This window comes from Arvicanthis niloticus, chromosome 7, assembly GCF_011762505.2.
Source record: "Arvicanthis niloticus isolate mArvNil1 chromosome 7, mArvNil1.pat.X, whole genome shotgun sequence".
NCBI lineage: Eukaryota > Metazoa > Chordata > Mammalia > Rodentia > Muridae > Arvicanthis > Arvicanthis niloticus.
In genome coordinates, this window is record NC_047664.1 from 81,516,679 (window position 1) to 81,537,767 (window position 21,089).

Sequence of the window (21,089 nt, forward strand, 5' to 3'; positions counted from 1 at the left end):
ACTAGTGTCCTTTTGTGCCACCTTGCACCTGTCAATGTACAAACAAGCAAAGAGAGGGGATTCAGCAGAAAAGCTGAGATATGAACCTCAGGATGGAGTGCATTACAGGGCACTCTTATGATTTCAGCCTGTTGTGTTTAACATATAGGAAAAACATTACTTGGGAAAAAAAGGAATGAGAGCTAAAGATAACACGTGGCTAACAAATGCTGGCTGTGACTTGCTCTTTTCCTTTACGGAACCAGGAAAGATATCAGCCTATTTACAAAATGCAGCTTTACGAGGAGCCTCAAGATAAAGCTTATGTATTGGCTAGTCTAAGCTGGTTTCCTGTTGCAATTTGCAGTGTTCTGTTGAATGATATCTGAAGCTCTCTAGCTTTAAACTCTGGGTCAGATTCCATTGTGTTCAAGATACATTATCTGAACCAGCATAAATCACAGCACTTTTATTTGTTAAAGCGGTAATTAGGACAACCCTCTTCTAGTCTGAAGACTAAATAAAATGATGTATAGAAATGGCCTGACACACAACCTTATGCATTTAATCCTGAGAGAATGAGCTCATTAAAAATACCTTTAGGAATTAAAAGGAAAAACAAATGACTTGGAAAGTAAGCAAAATTTAAAACACAACTGCATCCTGGGGTCACCTGCTTTCAACAGCATTTTTCAAAGACCACATCGTATATTCTTAATCCCTTAATGTGACAGTTTCTCTTAATTATGTGTCTACACATTTGCACATACATTCATCCCAACGTTATATTCAAGACTCACCCACTGGACTGTAGCTAAGTCTTTAATGAGTTACTAATGAACATCTTAAGCTTAGATCAGCATTTAGAAAAATCCTAAAGCGTGTTGAAAAGCTATTCAGATTACGAAGCTGTGGCTTTTAATTAGACTGTAGGCCCAATAAAAGTTCCTGCCTTCACTCTTCTTCCTATTTTGAGGACATTGAATAGCAAGTGGCAGCTGTAGTCTCATTTTGATATCATTAGCCATATATGAAGTTACTAGGGTTGAATTCAATCAACCGAATTTGAGAAAAAGAAAACACTATGAAAACATTGCAGTGGTATTCTGCAGTGTTTCATTCTTTTTCTCTTGGACTTAGATGACTTTAAAACAGATTGATTTTGTTGTTGCATCAGAGAATAACAGATGACAGGAGAAAAATGCTCCAGATACAATTAAATCATGTAGGTGGGGAAAAAAAAAAAAAAAAAAAAAAAAAAAACACAACTCCCGTACTTATAAAAAGAACACACAGTCTGCTTTCACACGTTGCCAATTCTCTCCGAGCTGTTAGAGGCACCACAGAAATAGTAGTTATAAATATTACTCGAATTAGATCAAGAGTACACTTTACTGGAGCTCTCTTTAAAAGTCAACAATGGTACTATTTAACAGTCATCTTTTTTGCTCCCCATTTTCCCCTACATCCAGTAGTGATGTTGGTGAAACCATGGAAATGCCTTTATACTGTAGGAAAAATTTGAAGCAACAGGCTGATATGCAACTTTTCCCCCAGGAACCCTACACAATAGCTTGAAAGTGGCCCTTTAGATTCTTCACAAGAGTTGGTACTTGGAATCATTGTAATACCTCTTTTGTATAGGTTGTGAATTCATGTGGGAGCCTTGCATTGAGCCCCTGCAACATGTGTGTGTGTGTGTGTGTGTGTGTATGTGTGCATCAAATGTGAATCAATTTTTAAAAGTAGTTGTCCAATTATAATGACAGTATAAATGTGCCACGAACATGACTTAATCCATTAGTGTGACATTTGAGCTTGTTAGCATATCTGTTCAGGGTGTTAACTGGCATTTAGATACTCTGTATTGTGTTTGCATTGACAATGTGAGTGAGATGCAGGTGACAAAAATCTCTTGCTACCCTAAGATGAAAATATAAAGAGGTATGATGACAATATCTGTATTCTTCTCAACTAGTCTCAGAGATGCCAGTCTCGATTAACTTAAAAAAGTCTCAGAGATGCTGGTCTCAATTAACTTAACAAAGAGAGGCAGAACTGACTAACAAGACCATGTCTGTGTGTCTGTGAATATACACATCGTTTCTGCTCATTTTGCCAATACGTCAAGGCTATATACTGGTACGACTGAAGAAGAGGACCCCATACCACAGCTGCCCAGAACTTTAGAGAAATGGAAACTCGGCTTCCATAGCATTAAAAATTAATATTCCTGAAGGGGGTAGCAGATTAAAGGAGTCTGGATTCTAGAGGAAAAAACATTCCAACACTTAAGGGTTTTTTTTTTTTTTTTTCTGTGATTCACAATCTGTTTGTGTTTTGTTTGCAAAGAGCAGGTGTTTTTAGTTGGAAAAGAAACATTTACAGTTAGATGCCATTTCTTTAATGAGTAAGATATGTAATAAGCATTTTAGTTTGATTTGAATGAAAATAAATCTGTCTTTGGGGGAAAGGCAAAATTTATAAATGAAAATTATTAACAGATTTTGCCTACCTACTCCTGTTCACAAGGGTTTAAGGCTTGTATTGTAGCATTACAATTTAGACAGTCAATATAATAAGTCATATATATATATATTATTGTATAAGGATATAATAATAGAAAGTAAATTTAAGGTGGTGCACGCCTTTAATCCCAGCACTTGGGAGACAGAGGCAAGCGGATTTCTGAGTTTGAGGCCAGCCTGGTCTACAGAGTGAGTTTCAGGACAGCCAGGGCTACACAGAGAAATCCTGTCTCAAAAAACTAGAAGAAGAAGAAGAAGAAGAAGAAGAAGAAGAAGAAGAAGAAGAAGAAGAAGAAGAAGAAGAAGAAGAAGAAGAAGAAGAAAGTAAATTTAAAAAATAGTTTCTAAAAGTTAGCTTCTAGCGCCGCAAAACAATTTTGCCTTTAGCATTGTTTGCAGAGGAATGTGTGACCTTGCCACTACTTTCCTGTCTTACACAGCTTCTGCAACTTATTTTGTTTCATTTCATGGTCAAAAGCTAAGTTACTGAGAAGTGTCAGGAAATGAGTCTGAAAGACAAATGATTGGTTTCACCGCACAGGGTATATCTATACTGTGTGGAATGATTCCTTCTAAAGAGAGAATCCAGTAAATTAGACAGACATATACTCTCTCAGGATTACTATAAAAGTCGCTTCATCTTACAATGGAGGACAAATCATCATGACTGAAATCTTTTCTTTAAGAATATAGAATAAAAACAGTTTTTTTCCATGTCAGAAGTAATTCCCACTTTGGGCATCTTTAGTCATGTGGTTAGGCTGGAGCTTTTGTGATTAATTTTAGATATTACTATGAGATCTGTAGAGAAATTATGCAGCAATTACATACATCTTAGAAAGAACATGAGGAAACATTAACCTCTCATATGGGTGATACTATGGTGCTAGGGGTACATTTCAGGTTTACAAGAGAAGACAAAAGAAATGAAAGCAAACCTCCCAGGGAGGGGAGAAAAAGGAAAATTCAGTATCAAGTAACGATTGCTATTCCATCTACTTTAAAGTACACCTTATAATATTCAGTAAGCAATCTCCCATTAGCTACATAGTACTGCTCAGACTAGTTTAGTGAATATTCTGAACAAGTTATCAAATGATAAAAATACCATTATTTTGTGCAATTGTAAGGCTAAAACAAAAGTGAATCAAACTCATCACTCTACAGATGCAGTGATACTGTCAGATGGTTAACTGAGGGGAAATTCAAGCCAAGATCTCACAATGCTTTCTTACAAGCTTTCCTCTGAGACACTTTTATGACATGTTCACACTTCCTTGCTTCATTCTGTAGACCTCTGAGCTCAACTAGAATCAAAACAATGAAAACAGTGTTCTGAGGTTGAGCCAGCACTTGATGGAAATAGTAGAATTTATAGTCAGAAACCTTCTAGTTTAGTTGAGAGAGCAGGTTTTATTTTTTTTCTTGAACCTTAAGGATCTAATTATTACATGATGAAAGGAAATTTTAGAAGAAAGTAGGAGAAAAAAATGAGGACTTTTGATGATGCTTTAAGATACATAGTGAACACCTGGAGGATTTGTGGGAAAACTGAAACTGGAAACCAGTATGCAATGAGAAGCTGGACAAGTAGGCAGATTTCCTATAAGCTGATAGTTTGAAGAAAGGGCTGGAGGGATAGAGAGTTCATACATGATGCTTCCAGGAGATGCTGATGAGGGACAAAGAGTATACAGGTTGCCATGATAGCTGTATTAACATACACTATAAATTCTATATGGCTCATACTTAATTAACTAATAAAATGACACTATAAAGTACAACCTAAGAACCCAGAAACAAGCGATTGGCATGAGGTATCCTTAGTTTGGGAAAGCTGGTTCACTTTGAACCCTGGTAGTCTCTCTCTTGTGTCTTACTGCCTTTGAAGTCCTCTCAGAAGTATTATGACCATTCCTGTACAGCCTATTGTTTTGTTTGGGCTGCAAGCTCATGTTAATGATCAAAATTTGTTTAAAAGAAGCAAGTAAGTAATTGGCTCTACTGAGAAGAAAACAAAAACAGAAATGATCACATTTCTTTGGAAACAATGGATATCTGTTCAAAATATTTTATCTGATTTGTTTTTGGAATCATAATATAATTACATCACACCTCCTCTCCTTTCCTCACAGCATACCCGCCCAGACATACTTCATGGCAGATATCTTTTACTAATTGTTGTTACATGCATATATGCATTTGTACATACATACATACTCCTACTTGTATACTGCAAACTGCTCTGTGTGCATTGTGTTGCTTGCATGTATCTTGCAAGTCAGTGCTGATGTATGAACATGTATTACACTGAATTCTCATATTTTCTGTCCATCATTCCCACTGATCATTCTTCCTTCCCTTTTTCATTCCCCTCTTTCTAATTATTTTGGAAAAGATCCTTTCCATGTACACTGATCTGGTCATGAACTCACGACCTTCCTGATGTCTTCTCTCAGTTGCTAGCATGACAGAATTGAACAGCACATTTCACTCTAGTGCTTATTTCAGTTGTATATTCTCCATATAATATAAAATGCCAACACCACCTTCAAAATCATTTTATTTCTTTAATACTTTTAATTTTCTTTTATTTCTTATGGTTTCTGTCTACATGCAAACTGTCCTAGAAAGGCATCCTTCGATTGACAGGCTAAATACAGACATGGCATGAATAATTTCACCAATCCACTATACTACATACTAATAATTTTCATATCTCCTTTATCTAGTGTCTGGAGGTGATCCACTAGGAAGGCAGAAGGCAAATTCTTAAGTGGTGAAAGCATCCACCCAAGAAATGATAAATAATAGAGATAAAGCAAGACATCGGTGGCTTATAATGAATACTAAATATCATTCATGACTCAAGCAATTCAAACTTGAAAACCACAGATGCACCATTTCAAACCAATAACTCCTCATCAGATATATGATGCTTTAATAATTAGAATGAAATTCATGTTTCTGTGATGGTAAAACAAAACAAAACAAACAAACAAACAAACAAACAAAACCGCTTCACTTACTTTCCCTTATCACCCCTCCTAGAAGCAACATGATAGCCATCTTGAAATTTTATATGCAAGCATCAGAAACTATAGTATCAAATGTGTATGTAGAAGGGGAAAGACTAAGAGAAGGTTGCTAAGAAACAAACCTGTTCATGTCACATGTTGGCGATATATTTCATTGAGACTTAGAAAAAGTACCTGTTCTCTTTAAAAATCCAGAGAAGAAAAATAAAATAAAATTTAAAAAGACAGCAAGAATGTGAAGCATGTCTCCAAGTATTCAACGACCACCTTGCTTCAAAGGGCAACTAGATTGTCATTTTTTGGGTTTTTTTTTTTTTTTTTTTCAGCCCTGTGTAGAACTTGCACAAGTGGGTAGAGAGTCCAGTATAGGTATCACCTTACTTGTCAGGAATACTCTGTGCTTCAAATGTGAATGTGCCCCAGAGACAGCCTAAGCATCCCATTACAGCTCCTACTGTTAATGCTGGTGGGTGTTTAGCAAGGGTTATCACTAGCATGTGAGTTAAGGAATTTTTCTATGAATAAGATTCTAGAGACCTTTAACTGTGGTTGTTATTTTGATGATTAGATTATGCGGTAGTTCTGTGGAGCACAAACTGGATGTATAGTTATACCTGAAGCATGTATATCCTTCGATGTCCTACAATACCTTAAATATAGTATGTGCAATATTTCTTTTTTTTTTTTTAAAGATGAAAGTTAAAATTTGGGCTATTGCTGCCACTCTAAGGTGACTCTGAAGAGTGGTAAATTTAAGTAAGTGTGAACTATATTGCGTCAAGTACACCAGAGTCCCATTTCCTCCAGCTTAAGAATCATATCATTTTAACTTCCTGTTATTTTTTGTTGTTCTTCTTCAGACTCTCTCCATTAAATCATGCTCTTCCCTCAGGCTCATGGGCTCTTGTGTGAACCCTGATTGCTGCTTCTTGCTTAGCTCTGGACTGAATTCTTTGTAGTTCATATGGAGAGGATGTTCGTGTAGATCTGGACACAATCAGATTTGTCACCTGATGCTGATTCTATCGCTCGTGCATTTTTAACACGTGTGATTAACAGAGAGTTCTCCATCTAATCAAGGGGTGTGTGTGTGTGTGTGTGTGTGTGTGTGTGTGTGTGTGTGTGATTATTTGATCTCTACTTCAGAGAAAATCTTTGGCTTTTGTTTGTTGGTTTCATATTTCTCCCTGTCATGCCATTTTCTTTCCTTCCAATAATTTATCCTAGACAGAAACTTTACATATGACCATGCCATACAGATCTCCGCAGCTGGTGGTTGCTTACTGTCTAGCATCCGGAACCATTCTCCTTGGCTTCTATAAATCCCGAGGCAGCTGAGCTACCTCCTGAACAATTCAAGGCAGTTCCACACAGGAGAATTCTGCCATAGGTCAAGCCCTTTTTACTTCTGATTTGTATGATTTTTGTCATATGTTGGTATGGTTTTATTGTTGTTGTAAGCTCAGATCTTATTTTTTTAAATCTCGCTTGAAGTTTTACCACCATGAATGTCTTTCTTAAAGCTTCTAATATAGCCTTTCTAGTTTACTGAGTTTATATTTTCTGAGGACTGGCCATATCTATATAGCAACTTTTTTTCTTCTTGGTGTGTGTGCCTTAATGGTTCAGCTATGTAACCCTTGGAGTCTGCTTGGTCCACCACACTCTCCTGTACATTAACATCAAAAAGGAGCCAACCCGTTACAAAATGCCATATTTACATGCCGAATGAATAAAATCAAATGAGTGCACATTCCCATCATTTCAAATGAGCGTGTATGTTAACTTGACAAGGAACACACAATCTTTCACTGTCATTATAACAGAAGCTTGTAGGATAGCATATTATAGAGCCCACTTCCACTAGTTTCTTGACACAGAGTGGTTGTAAAGACGTTCAAAAACATGTATTTGTAGATAATTCCGCAACGTATACAAAGTTGGTTTCATTATCACTGGGGGTATAGACAAGGGCTTGTGAAGTCAAATTTAGAAAACACATCGATGTAGTAAAACATGCCAGGAAGCAATTATGCAGAGGTTTTTATTTTCATAGGTTCTTAAAGAAGTTGAAACATGTTTTTTTGACACTTTCCATTTGTTTTTTGACACTTTCATTTGTGTAGCTGATCAAGATATTGTTTGAACTGTCTTAGTATATATTTTAATAATGGTATATTATGCTGTTTTAAATGTAAATCATTATTTTATATCAGTATTACAGGCATAATATTTAGAATTTTCCATCCGGTGGACTTTCTGAATTCTTAATACTACTTTATTTTTTTCTGTAAAGGTTGTGTCAGTTTATGTGTTGTAGTTACAGGATACTATTCTTAACTTGCAAGTAACACATATCAAGGTTTTAGAATACTGCTATATAACCTTATATTGGATGATTACCACAAAGTGTTTTTTCTTCATTGGTTTTCTAAGTTTTTTTCTTCACTGTTCAATGTCAGCCATATAGAATAATAATATGTCTTTAAAGATGAACCTGTATTGGTTAAAAATGTATGTATAGAGTATAGTGTTTTGCTATGTAAATCATTTGCTTTCTATTGACAGGTAGATTTCATTATCTTCCTAATTAAGTAAAGTAATTACAGTTAGTGTAGAGAATTATGCATCTTGTTTATCAATTCACCATAATGAAATCATGTACTTAGGTAGCTCTGATTTTTTCAAAGTATATAATATATGATTGTTATGTCAATTTTTTAAAAATATCATATGTGTATAATTTTTTTATCATTGTTGTCCTGGTCTTCCATATTTATTCATTTATGTAATATGCAACATTTGTCAGTATAAATCACTGTGTATATAAGTAGCAAAAATGTGTGTATATCTTTTCACATTAATGTCTGTCACAGCTCCTAATACAGTACCTTTCAGAAATGTTAACATAATGACCAGCAAACATATAAATAAATACAAAGCAGCCATTTAACTCTGCACCACCACAAAACAAGATTAAATAGCAAAACAATAAAACCCCTTTCTGTTGTCAAGCATTTTTAAGGAAAAACTGAGTCTGGTAGATGATGCCTAACTTCACACTTGGGTAGCTAGTGCCCATAGTATGTCTCCCAATGCTATGAGACTATTAAAATATAGAGGACATTTGTATTTTGTAGGTTACTAGCTTATTCAGTTTCTGTAATTATGCTTTATTTTCTGATCACACGAAGAATGGGCTGAGAAGTATTTTTTTTTAACGAAGATAGTGTTTGTAATCAACAGGACAGAAGAATTCATTGCTCAGCCTTAGGTTGTCTGAGTGGGGCTTGGGGTGGCTGGTCCTAAGCCTGAGTCTGCAGTAGAGGCCAGCCTTGGGGATGGCCTTTACTGGGCTCCTCTGAGGCCTGAGTAAGCAGGGGTCTGATGGTGCGCCCTGCGGTCCCCGCAGGTGGCAAGCACAATGAGAGACATCCAGCCCTTGCTGCTCCACTGCGACATGCTGAGCGCAGCCCAGGAGGCGCTCTCCCTCCCAGACATCTTCTCCAGCAGCCAGCTGCAGAGCGCTCTACTGCGCATCGAGGACAAGGGCCACGTGGAGCTGCCAGAGGAGTTCGTGGACCAGGCGCCCCAGGAGCACAGATTGCAGCCCAAGGTGCGGCCGGCCGGAGGGGGAAAGGGTTGGGGTGGCTGGGCAGGGGCTGATGGGAGGTTCAGTCCCAAGCAACTCTCCACATTTCTCCTCATATTATTACATTGTACATTGCTGATGGCCTTTGTCTCCCACAAGGCTGAGCTAAACCGCTGCTTTAGCAATCAATGCATGCCAATTCAGCTTGAGAGCCACACTTTTTTTTTTTAACTGTTTTATTTAAGATGTATGGTTATAATGGAACCTGTCATCCCAGCACTGTGGAGATGGAGGCCGTTAGATAGAAGGGTTAGTGTCCAAGGAAAGCCTAAGCTATGTAGTGAATTGTCATGCCAGCCTGGGCTAGATGAGACCCTATCTAAAAAAAAAAACAAAACAAAGAAAAGAAAGAAAAGTTAAGGTTGAGTTAGCAATGATATTTTGCATTATTGCTGAAAGTTTCAAATTACCTAGCAAAGTTTCAAATTACGTAGCAAAACGTAACTAACTGTAAAATTTCTAAGACTATGAAGGATGAGCATGAACATTTCTGATCATCTAGTTTGGGGGAAAAAAAAGTCTCGTCAATAGAACCTAACAAGGTTTTGAAAAGATTATGATTAGAGTATCTTGGTAAGAAATTATGCATAGTCAAAGAATAAAACTTCACGGAAAAGCTAATAATCTCCTGAAGATGTTGGAACGTATTTATGGTCTTGCTTCCCAGCTGGCAACTCTATTGAGTGATGTCCAATTATTGAAACTCCATTGAGGAACATTATATAATGTTTCCACAAAATTGAATAATCTTTTCCCCAATATTGTATACTTTTTTTTTTTCTCACAAAACTCCATAGGTAGTCTTATGCCTGTAATTTCATCTGGGGAACATAACATTCATATCTTTGTGTGATATAATATGAGAAACCCTGGTGAATATTTTTCCAAATTCTATGAATTTCAAGTTACCCTGTCTACCCTATAATTTTTTCTTTGAAGGGGTAAAAATATAAGAAACACAAAGAGGGAATTACACATCACTGTATACATTGTGACTTTTGTCAGAGACCCATTGTGGCAAAATAAGATAGAATGCTTTGCTTCAAAACAGGAATTGAGAGAGGGACATCATAAGTCCATTTCACAGGGCTGGAGAGATGGCTCAGTGATTAAGAGCACTGACTGCTCTTTCAGAGGTCCTGAGTTCAATTCCCATCAACCACAAGGTGGCTCACAACCATCTGTAATGGGGATCGATGCCCTCTTCCGGTGTGTCTGAAGACAGCGACAGTGTACTCATATACATTAAATAAACAAATAAACAAACAAACAAACCTTTCATTGGTTGAAGAGACCAGTGAGAGTTATATTCAGTTCTTCAGTCCTAGTGAACACAGGAGGTAAGGATGTGGAGAACACTGTGCACACGATGGGTTTGCCCTCAGCCACTTTCTTCCATCAATGCTCTCCAGTCTGCCCTTTCAGATCATCATTTCTTTTTTGGAAGGTGTGAGTGGAGACAGCGGTTGGAGGCAGTGGTGGTGGCAGCAAGACCCACGTAGATGTGTCCCCAATTCGTTGTAGATTTCCAAAGGCAGGGTGGCATAAGCATTCTTCCTGTTTCTCTGTTACCCTTCCAGATACATGGCAAGCTCTGAATCAGGCACGTTTCCATTAATTCACACGGTGTGCATCAGTAGTCATGAAAGTTCAGTGATATTTTCCATTGTTTATTTGTATGGTACAATAGAGATCATTTTGGCGATGCCAGTTAACCGGTACTCATTGGAATTTCTAGAAGTCACTGGGAAGAAATCCAGAAATGATGTTTAATTTTTATTAGTCAAACTACAAATGCTTAAATCAGCACATATGCACACAAGCAATTTTACCTTCTAATAAAAATATAGGAAATATTTCAGAATATAGGAAATGTACTTCTTATGTAATAACTCTTAGTAAGAATTTTTATACTTAGATCATCCTTAATTTTTATTGTTTTTAATTCTTTCACTACACTTTTTATACAGTTACCTTTTAATTCCTGCGACATATATGTCATAATACAAATATAGTTGTGGGTTTTAAATAACCCATTTTTAAAATGGAAATTTTATTTATAAGAGAATTATATTGAATTCTATTTTAAACAATGGTGAATAGGATGCATTCTGCCGATCCCACGGAAGCTCAGAAATGGAGGGTACAGGCTGTGTGACAGACACACGGGCAGGTCAAAGAACCATATAAATCTGTTATGGCTGGGATACGTTTGGAAAGTTGCTGTCCTGTGAAAGTAATTTTTCAGTGTGACAGCAAGACTGAAGGTCATTTGAGAATGTTTCTCACAAAAAGAGTAAAGAGGAATAAGTAAATATTCCAGAGACATAATCCTTCCCGGAAGTAAAGGGAGTATACACAGCTAAAGAGCTTAGATTGGTATTAAACAATAAATTGAAGTGGAGATGCATATGATGTTGAACTCTTTAAGTTGAAAAGACATGCAGAAGTCAAACAAGGAAATGTCAGGGAATTTATGTTCCTTCTTTACCCCTTTATGGTTCTCAGAGAAAAAGGAACAAGCTCTTGGAGGATGAAGACGCTGTGTAAATATATCCCTCTGAAAACACCTTAGGTAATGAAGGCCAATGTTAATGAGATCAATCTGGGCCTTAAAAATAACATTCATATTGCCTTAAAAGTAACCTCAGTTTTAGTCTATAAATAACCAAACAAATAAGTAAAGACACAAGAAACCCAGCCATGCTGATGGAACAGTAATATCATTTTCACATTTTTCAGATGACATTTTGACATTTGTCCTTGAATTTATTTGACTTTTTAGAGTATATAGAAATTAAGAGGTAATGAAGGTTTGGATTCAAAGAAACCTGGATTCACTGTATAGTAAAATATGTGAGAGAGAGAGAGAGAGAGAGAGAGAGAGAGAGAGAGAGAGAGAGAGAGAGAGAGAGAATGTGTACACAACATTTGGGGGAAAAGCTTTAAGCAGATTCCAACCAAAATCTTGATATCAAAATATTTCCTACAAGATAGAGGAAGCCTAGCATGTTTTAAAATACTTCTTTAAATTCCTCTGGAAATTCAGACAATATATTTTGATAACATTCTCCTGCTACTCCTCCCCTAACTCCCTACTTATGCTCCACCACTTTCCTATCCCCTCCCAACTTCATTTTCTCTTTTTGAAATAGTTCATCCAGTCTAATTTATCCTTCCAATAAACTTCTGGGTGTGGGTCATTCATCCACTGGGCTGGGTATACCTACCAAGAGCCACACCCTCAGAGAAAACTGACTGTCCCTCTCCTACAAGAACATCAGCTGTCCATAGTCCCTCCACTAATGGCAGAGGCATATGAGCAGCTTCGTATTCCACGATAGACTGTTGACTGTCTTTATCTTACGCAGGTCTTCTGTAGGCAGCCACAGGTTCTATGAATACAGTAGTCCTGAAGAAATAATTTACTCTGGTCGTTTCTCACCATTGGCTCCTACAATCTTTCTGTCATCTCTTCAGTGGTGGTCTCTGAGTCTTGGGGATGGTAGTACAGATGCCCAATTTGTGTTTGAGCAGTATCCTGACATTTATTCTCTGCCTTTTTAGCAGCTGTGAGCTTATGTTAACTACCATCCACTGCACAAATAGACTTCTCTGATGAGATCTGGAAACAGAATATGTGAGCCTAGAGATAGGGAGTTAGAGGGCAGTTTAATACTATGTCCATTTAGTAAAATGATAGTAGTTGGCTCATTTTAAATCACTTTGCTGTTGTTGTCCCTTTAATAGTAACATTCTTGCAGATACATAAGAAGATCACTCAGGATTTTAAATAGCTCCCCTCCCCCACCAGGGCCACACAGACTCTACTAGGTTAATACAAGCTTTCTTTGGAAAACAGATCCAGGAACCCAGAAAAACACAAACACACACACACTAAATAAATAAATAAATAAATAAATAAATACCTTAAAATTTTATTCTTAATCATTTTAAAGCTTACTTTTCCTCCCTCATAAGCCAAATGGTTTTTTTTGAGGGGGGGGGGAGTATTTGGTTTTGTTCTTTGTTTTTGATTTTTATAAAATTGTGCTTATATAGTATTTCAGTCCTCTTGAAGAATCGTATAAAACTCTACCATAACTGGATTTATTCCTCAGCCTTTCATGTAAGAGTTCACAGTGCCAACGCTTCCAGTATAGTTATAAACAAATATAAATCTCCCCTTAATTATTAGAAGTATTTTATGTGAAAGTCAATCTTTAAATTATTGTCTATGCACTCAAAACTTCTTCATTCACTTTTGAACATTTCATTTTTCATATACAATATTTGGAGTGCAGACTTAAGATGAACACTCTATCAAGAGCCAGCAACACAAAGAGAAATTCCAGAATTTCGTGTCTCAGTGAGGTCAATGTCTTTGACAGAAGAGTGTTTGCTTTTGGACAGGCCTTTCCTGGTTTTACCTAAGCATGAGAAGATCTCCCAAAAAAGTGATATCTAAACCAATTTGCATTGTTTTATGTATGCTTGACAGCAAATAATCTTATCTTCAAAAAGGCTTATATTTGTAATGTTATCTCCGATGGTACTCTTTTCCTCTCAGCCTCAGAACCAACTAACTCCCTAATGCCTCTTGCCTTCTTGCCTCTTAATTCAACTCTCCAGGGAGTCTAGAGTATTCCCTGACTCCAGTTGCCAATGCTTCTTTAGACATGAGAAGCAAGTAAGTGCTGAGTGTGGACTGCAATGAGGGAAGAGAAGGAGCTACCTACTTTGGCTTGCTGAGTCAGAGACTTTGCACTCGAATATGAAATGGTGTCTATATGCCTTCTGACAGACACATGGGTCAAAAAGATAAAGAAAGACAGTAATATAAACACAAAGGTTGAAATTCAGTGTAGTTGGAGCATCAAGTTCAGATGATAGTTAACTAGCGTCATTCTAAAAATGATCAGAGAAAATGAGCAAGGATCTGATCAGAAAAACCAGGACTTCATATTATAAGGAATTCGGCATTTTTCAGATGGCTGTGATGGGGGAAAAAAGTGAATATTAGAAGAATTAAGGAATGGCATGTTACGGACAAAGACAAACAAGCACAAAGTGAAACAAAAACCATAGAGCCTTCAAGACAAGATGGAGAGTTACAATGACTCAGGAAATATTAGTTACTTGTGTTGGTGGTTCTGACTCCAGGAAGGCATATGTGGAAGGGGATGAAGGTATATTTCAGTGCATAGCATCCAAAAGGCCCTGAGAGCTATCTTAGCACCCATGGGACCTGAAATTGGGACAATTAGGCTCAGCCAATAAGATTTAAAGGTTCACTGTGTATGAAAGTCAGAGAAAACATAAGGAAGACAAAGGCTGCTTCTGGTTTAAACTGTTGAATCTGAGCAGTTCTCCATCTTACTGAGACATGGGTGACAACTATAGAATATAACCTTAGTAAAACATGGTGGCATTGCTGACCAAAGTTATTTTCATTAAAAAAATATAAGAAAAGGAGTATTATTGCTTAATAGTACAGTTTTGCCAAGAATGATAAGATATCCTGAAACAGAACGTCTGGTATGATTTCACTCACTTCTTCCTTTACTCCCTGTAATGCCTGGCAGGGATACAGGGGAGCCAAGATTAGGTCTGAATTTTGAACTTTTCTGTCTTCTCTTTGTTATATTTAGTATCTGATTGGTGGTTTTGTTGATGTTGTTTTGTTTTGTTTGTTTATTTATTTAACTGATTGGCTGATTTGGGTGCAGAGTTCCTAATAAAAATCTGGAGAGAAACAGGAGATGCTTCTGCTCATATCTGCTCTCAGTTAGCGTGTAACAGAACACTCACTTCAATAGAATAATAACCACAAGTAATCCCCACGTGCCTTTTGAGAATTCCTCAGAAATGAACCTTGATTAATCTCTTGCCTAATTAAAACTGATTATTAAAGTAACTTATCCCTTAAAGACAGTGTAAAGTGGTGCTTTCTCTGAAGGAAATGGTTAATGTTCTTGCTGGTTAAGAGTTTTTAGAATAAAACCTCTACTCACAAAGGCTATACTTTGAGAGTTGTTGGTCAATAGCTGTGCTTGCGAACCTCACATAACTTTGCCTGCGAAATGCCAGAATGAGTAAAGCTAGTAAGAAAGGCAGAAGTTCATTTGCTGAGTTACATGTAAAACTATGATTTGGGAATTCAGCCAGTTCCTTTGGATACCACAAAGTCACTAGCTTGATAGAGCAAGTCGTAGATATTAAGATAAATGAAGAACATAGTCAACTGCACACAAAATGCTTTGAGACCTGCAAAAGCCAGAACGCTAATGAAAAAAAGGCTTACAGTCAGACAGCGGCATTTTTCTTAACTTAGATCACATACTAACAACGATATTCTTCAGTCACTTGCATACCCCTCATCATTGGCTTAGAGGTATTCTTGAAGATGAAGTGGTGTCTATGTAGCAGTGGGACGAAGTCATAATTAGTCAAGAACAAAGAAGGGAGAACCTCGTTAATTTGGTGTGCCAGCAATAACTCTTCACCTCATACCTTTGTCAGACATTATCTTTCTTGGTTGGAAAGTCCTCCCTTTCAGTTCAGCAGCTAAACTTGATAGATGATAAAACTGGCATACTTTCCTCTATTTTCATTTATTCTTCTTACTCATTTTTTAGGAAGGTTACCAGAGAGGATCTTACTATGCACCTCAGGTTTCCCTAATGTAACTTTGGCACTTTATTGCCACCCCCCTTCCTTAATCTCTTGAGTGATAAGATGGCAGGCATATATCACTACTTCTGAGTAAAGCAGGGCATGGAGTTGCTTTGTTTTACCTGTGGTTGGAATTGAAGCTGTAACCTCAACCATGCTTAATTTGTGCTGCACCATGCAGATGTGTCACCCACTTGACCACTGTTCTTTCTGGACAAATTATTTCTGCACTCCTGCTTTTGAATTTAAGATGTCTTATAGTGTGTGTGTGTGTGTGTGTGTGTGTGTGTGTGAGAGAGAGAGAGAGAGAGAGAGAGAGAGAGAGAGAGAGAGAGAGAGAGAGAAGGGGGAGGGGGAAGGGAGGGGGAGGGAGAGGAAGAGAAAGAGGGAGGGAGAGAGAAATCAGATTTTTTTGTGTAAACAATGTATCTTCATTTTCTTCCGGATTCCAGTTTTTTTTCTTTTGACACAATCATTGGGATAAATGAGACATTGCTACTCTCATTATGTTTTGATTACTGTTATTTATCAGGACAGTAAGAAGGCAAGTTTTTACTCTCTATAATCCTAAATGGGGAAAAAAAGTTACTCAAAGTTTGTTATTTATTATAGTTGAATCTGACACATCTAGGTGAGGTCTGAGAACTCCTGGGGAGATAAGAAGATGACAGAAATTGTGACAGAAGTACAGAGATAAATGTTGCCATGGCAATGGAAAACCTTCTGTTTTACCACCTCAGCCTTTTGGATATAACTCCTGCTGTAAGAGAATAATATCATGTGGCCTTCAAAGAGCTGTGTTAGCTTTCTTGTTTTATAAGTGACACTTTAATATTACTTCAGAAAGAGCCTCTATTCACATTTGTGTGTCTTCTGGAGATGCTTAGGCCTAGGTCTAGAAGCTTCTAGCCTCCTTACACTCTAAATCTTCCAAGCTGACTGATTCAATCCAGCTTCTCGCTGAATTGCTCTGCTTGGCCTCATACTAACTCCTTGCAATATGTGCTAATCGTCTATTTCCTTCTCATTCTCTGGCTTGTTTTGTCTTCACCTATGTCTAACTTGTTCTCTCGGCTGCGTGTCTTTGTAAAACTGCCACACCTTGCTCTTCCTACATGCCTCTTAAGTAGTTAATCTTAATTTTTAATAAAATGCCACATTTTTTGTTTGTTTTGCCATTATATGTACTTGTTTTCTTTTTCTAGGAGTGTGGGTTTCAAAATGCTTAGAGTGAGAATGCTGGTTTTTTTTCTGATTCAGTATTTGTGTTATAAAAAATTATCAGTGGGTCCTGGATATGCCTGCATATACTTTATTCCCAGCACTTGGGAAGCCAAGGCAAGTGAATCTCTGCAGTTGCGGCCAGCCTGCTCTACAAAGTGAGTTTTAGGACTGCCTGAGCTACACAGAGAAACCCTGTCTTGAAAACATAAAAGAGGAGGAGGAGGAAGAGGAAGAAGAAGAGGAGGACAGGGAATTGGTGTTAATCTTTAATATGTTGACTTCAAAAAGTTTCACATCTGAAACCTGATCAGATGTATTCTTTTCTTTCTTTCTTTAATTGATTATCTGCTGTGTTGTGAGAATTGTAGATATGTTCCCGAAATGCAAATTATATACAAAAGTATGACTGACTTTTGACATTTTTTAAGTAACTGTTCTAGGATCAGGATATCTGTCATTTGGAAAACCTTTCCTCACACAATGTGTCATGGTATAGGAGAGCTGAACAATATCTCATGCAGGGGAAGTAAACTTTTATTGCACTCATAGAACACATTCATAATGACAGGACACGGTAGGGCAAGCCAGAGGAGGGCAGGTAACAGGATCAGACAGAGTATTTTGTTTTCCTTACTTTGTGACCATAGTTTTTGTCTTTGCATATTTTTTTGTAGAGTTCACTGGTACATACATGAAGAAATAATATTTTTATGTTATATTATATTACAAATAACATTGCTAATGCATTATTTCATATATGCAGTTTGTTAAACTGATTGTCATTCCCCAAGTACCAAAAATATGTAACAGAAGGCTCATGAAGAGTATTCAAAGAAGTGATTTATTTGGAAATACTTTTGTATAGATTGAGGAGAAAGAACAACATAAAACAGTGATTTTGTTTGAGGTGTGTTTGTGGGTTGATGGCTAGAATAACATCGAACACAACTGTTAGTCGGTTGAGTTTGCTTATTTGTTGTGTCTGTGGCCCATGAAGTTCCTCTCTAATTCTATCCCTATCCTTACTAATGGCATAGTTGGCGTTCAAAGAGGAGCTAGGTAAGCAAGATGCACATCTGGCCCCATGATTTGGTAGAATATGGTGTCAATGCAATGAACTGATATACCCCTGGTATGTTACAAAGCTTTATCTATCTTACCTGCCCCATGTCTATAGGACAATTTGTATGCACAGCTGGGAAATGGTAGATGAGGCTATTCTGGTGAGCTGGATACTGTGAACAAAGCTACAGCAGGAGAAAATGAGCCTGTTCTTAGGTAGCCTAGGAGACTTTAGCAGGATGGACAAGATATGAGGAAAGAAATAATTGGGGAGAAAGCGTGCGAGATGGGCTGAAACCTCTTGTAGGGGGTTCACTTAACTTGTCAGGTTGGATCTTTATACATCATTTTTGCCTATAATGGAGATTTAAAAAAAAAAAAAAAAAAAACTCCTAATTAGAGTTATAGTTTAGACCCAGCCTGGATTTGGGGGAAAATTCCAATAGAGAAGAACTTGAAAGTAATAATTGGTTATGTTGTTGCCGTAGGAAAGAAGGTAATGATGTTTGAGAGGGCAGTAGCCATAGCAATGGAGAGCAGAGGAGTGGGGAGAGGGTTCGACTTTGAATCTTACGTGCTTGGCTACTAATTGGACATAGAAGTGCAGAGCGAGGGAAAATCAAAGGTGCCTAGGTGGCTGGGTGGTACCATTCCCAGAGGTAGGACCTCATGGGGCACATTGGCTTTTCAGAACTGAGTGAGGAGTTTGATCTTAGAAGTATTGAGATGGGGTTGCAAATATGAAGCAGATACGGAGCCTGCACATCTGGACATCAGTAGGTAACTTAATCCTCTTATAATAAAAGTTGGGAGAGTCTGGCAGAATCCATGAAGTCATTGAAGCTGAGATTGCCAGCGCACAGCACAGGCATGAACAGATCCTGTGGATATGTTATGTAAGAAGGAAAACACTGAGGGCAACACTGCTGGAAACGATTGGTTAATTGAAGTGAAATTCCAAATTTGCCAGAGGTTGACTCCTCTGGCAACCTCTGCTGATTCTAATCCAAAGGGAGGTCATACATATGGACTAGATGATGATGAAGCCCGAACTGGATGCACGAGGAAACAGGAGTGCTTCCGGCTCTCACTGATACATTACTGCCTCCGTGACCGTGACCTTTCTCAAACACACTATGCGAAGGAAGAGCCAACAATGGAGGGTCAGGTCTGCAAGTGTAAATGACAAACACGGAGAAGTTCCAACAGCTGGTGATTCGCTTCCTTTTGCAACATCCTGTCTCCTCACGGTTTGATCATTGATCAATGAGCAAATTTTAAGGGCAGAGCTCAAACGAAGATATGTGAATACCATTCAATGAACTATTAAAATGGTCATTCTGACAATGTTTTAATATTTTAAAATATAAAAAGAGACACTGGGATTATTCTAATAAGATAGGGAAATTAGCAATTTTACAATGAACAATACAGTTCCATAAGTTGTGAACTCATGACTAAAAATATTCTATGTAGTCTGTAGCCACATCTAAAACCAAACACACACACACACACACACCACACAAACACACACACAAAGATACAAACACAAGCATACCACACTCACCCACGCACACACACACACACACACACACACACACACGTGCTTGCTTGAAGAAAGATAATTTTAAACTATAAGAATTATACAGTAACAAAACTTTCTTATATACAAATAATTGTGTCTAGTATAATTTCTATATTTAATAATACATATACTAACCTTTTTATTGTCTACAACTCCCAGATATTTATAAACAACAGCAATGAAAAACATTGATTCTAGTGACAGTGTTGATTTTTTTCTCTCCAGTTTGTAGCTCAGGCTGGTCTTGAACTTGGGATCTTATTACTTCTGCTTCCCTAGGGCAATGATTCCTAGTACTAGCCACTATGTTCATTTAAACTTTTGGTTTTACTTGTGAAAATCTTTTTATGAATATTTTTAAAATTTACATATACCCTTCTATGTAGGACCACCTACCAGGGTATAGTCAAAACAAACAAATAAACAAACAAACAACAAAACCCTGGTTCTCACTCTCTAGATGCTATCCACTAACAATTACCTATTTATTTTGTAAGTGGTTAGACATTTGATCGATAGAACCTCTCTTGTGACTTCAATATTTTGCATATTGTAACTACATCGTTTGTCTGTTTACTTTTGCTTTGTTTACTCTTTGCACTCTTAAAGAATATTTTTGTTAAATTAAAATCTTAAGAGTTGGACTTAATCTCTGTTTTCTTTGTTACAAAATGTGTCCCTCTGACAAGACTGTGATACATCTATTTTCCATCACACGATTCTTTATTCTTTTTTTTTTTTTTTTTGACAGAGTTTCTCTGGATAGCCTTGGCTGTCCTGGAACTCACTCTGTAGACTAGGCTGGCCTCGAACTCAGAAATACACCTGCCTCTGCCTCCCAAGTGTTTGGCTTAAACACTTGTTTGGCCACCACTGCCGGCCACACGATTCTTCTTTATGGCTTCCAAACAATTGCACTGCCTCTCACTGTCACTGTGTCCATATCCAGGCCTCTGCTGAGGACCTCCTACTTTGGTTTTACAACTTGGCCATTGTGAGTAGTTTTGCAATAAACTTAGATTTGTAGGTATCTCTGTGACATGTTGACATTGACTGCTTCGAGTAGATGTTCAGTAGGAGCTTGGCCAGATAGAATAGGTCTATTTTTAAATTTTTTTGAGAAGCTTCCATAGTCGTTTTCACAAAGCTTGAACTCTTTTGGATGAACAACAGCGATACATTAGGCTTCCCTTTAGTCCATATTTGAGTCAGATTTTGTTGTTTGTTTGTCTCCTTAATGACTGACATTCTAACTGAAGATGGAATTTCAATGCCATTTTGATTTGAATCCCTCTGATGGTGAAGTAAAATTTTTGTTTCATGAATTTATTGCGTGTTTGCAATTC

The 21,089-nt window shown here is 37.4% G+C and overlaps 1 protein-coding gene across 10 annotated transcripts in view; it reads left to right on the forward strand.

Moving 5' to 3' along the window:
* Window positions 1–21,089, forward strand: part of Adgrl3 (adhesion G protein-coupled receptor L3) — a 721,722-nt gene that overhangs the window by 286,075 nt on the left and 414,558 nt on the right. For 9 of the 10 annotated variants that reach the window (XM_076938716.1, XM_076938717.1, XM_076938710.1 and 6 more), the window contains one exon: window positions 8,958–9,161. The exons of the other annotated variant lie outside the window; for it this stretch is intronic. In XM_076938716.1, coding sequence (XP_076794831.1) covers window positions 8,958–9,161 — 204 coding nt within the window. The remainder of the gene's footprint in view (window positions 1–8,957; window positions 9,162–21,089) is intronic. 10 annotated transcript variants of the gene reach the window in all.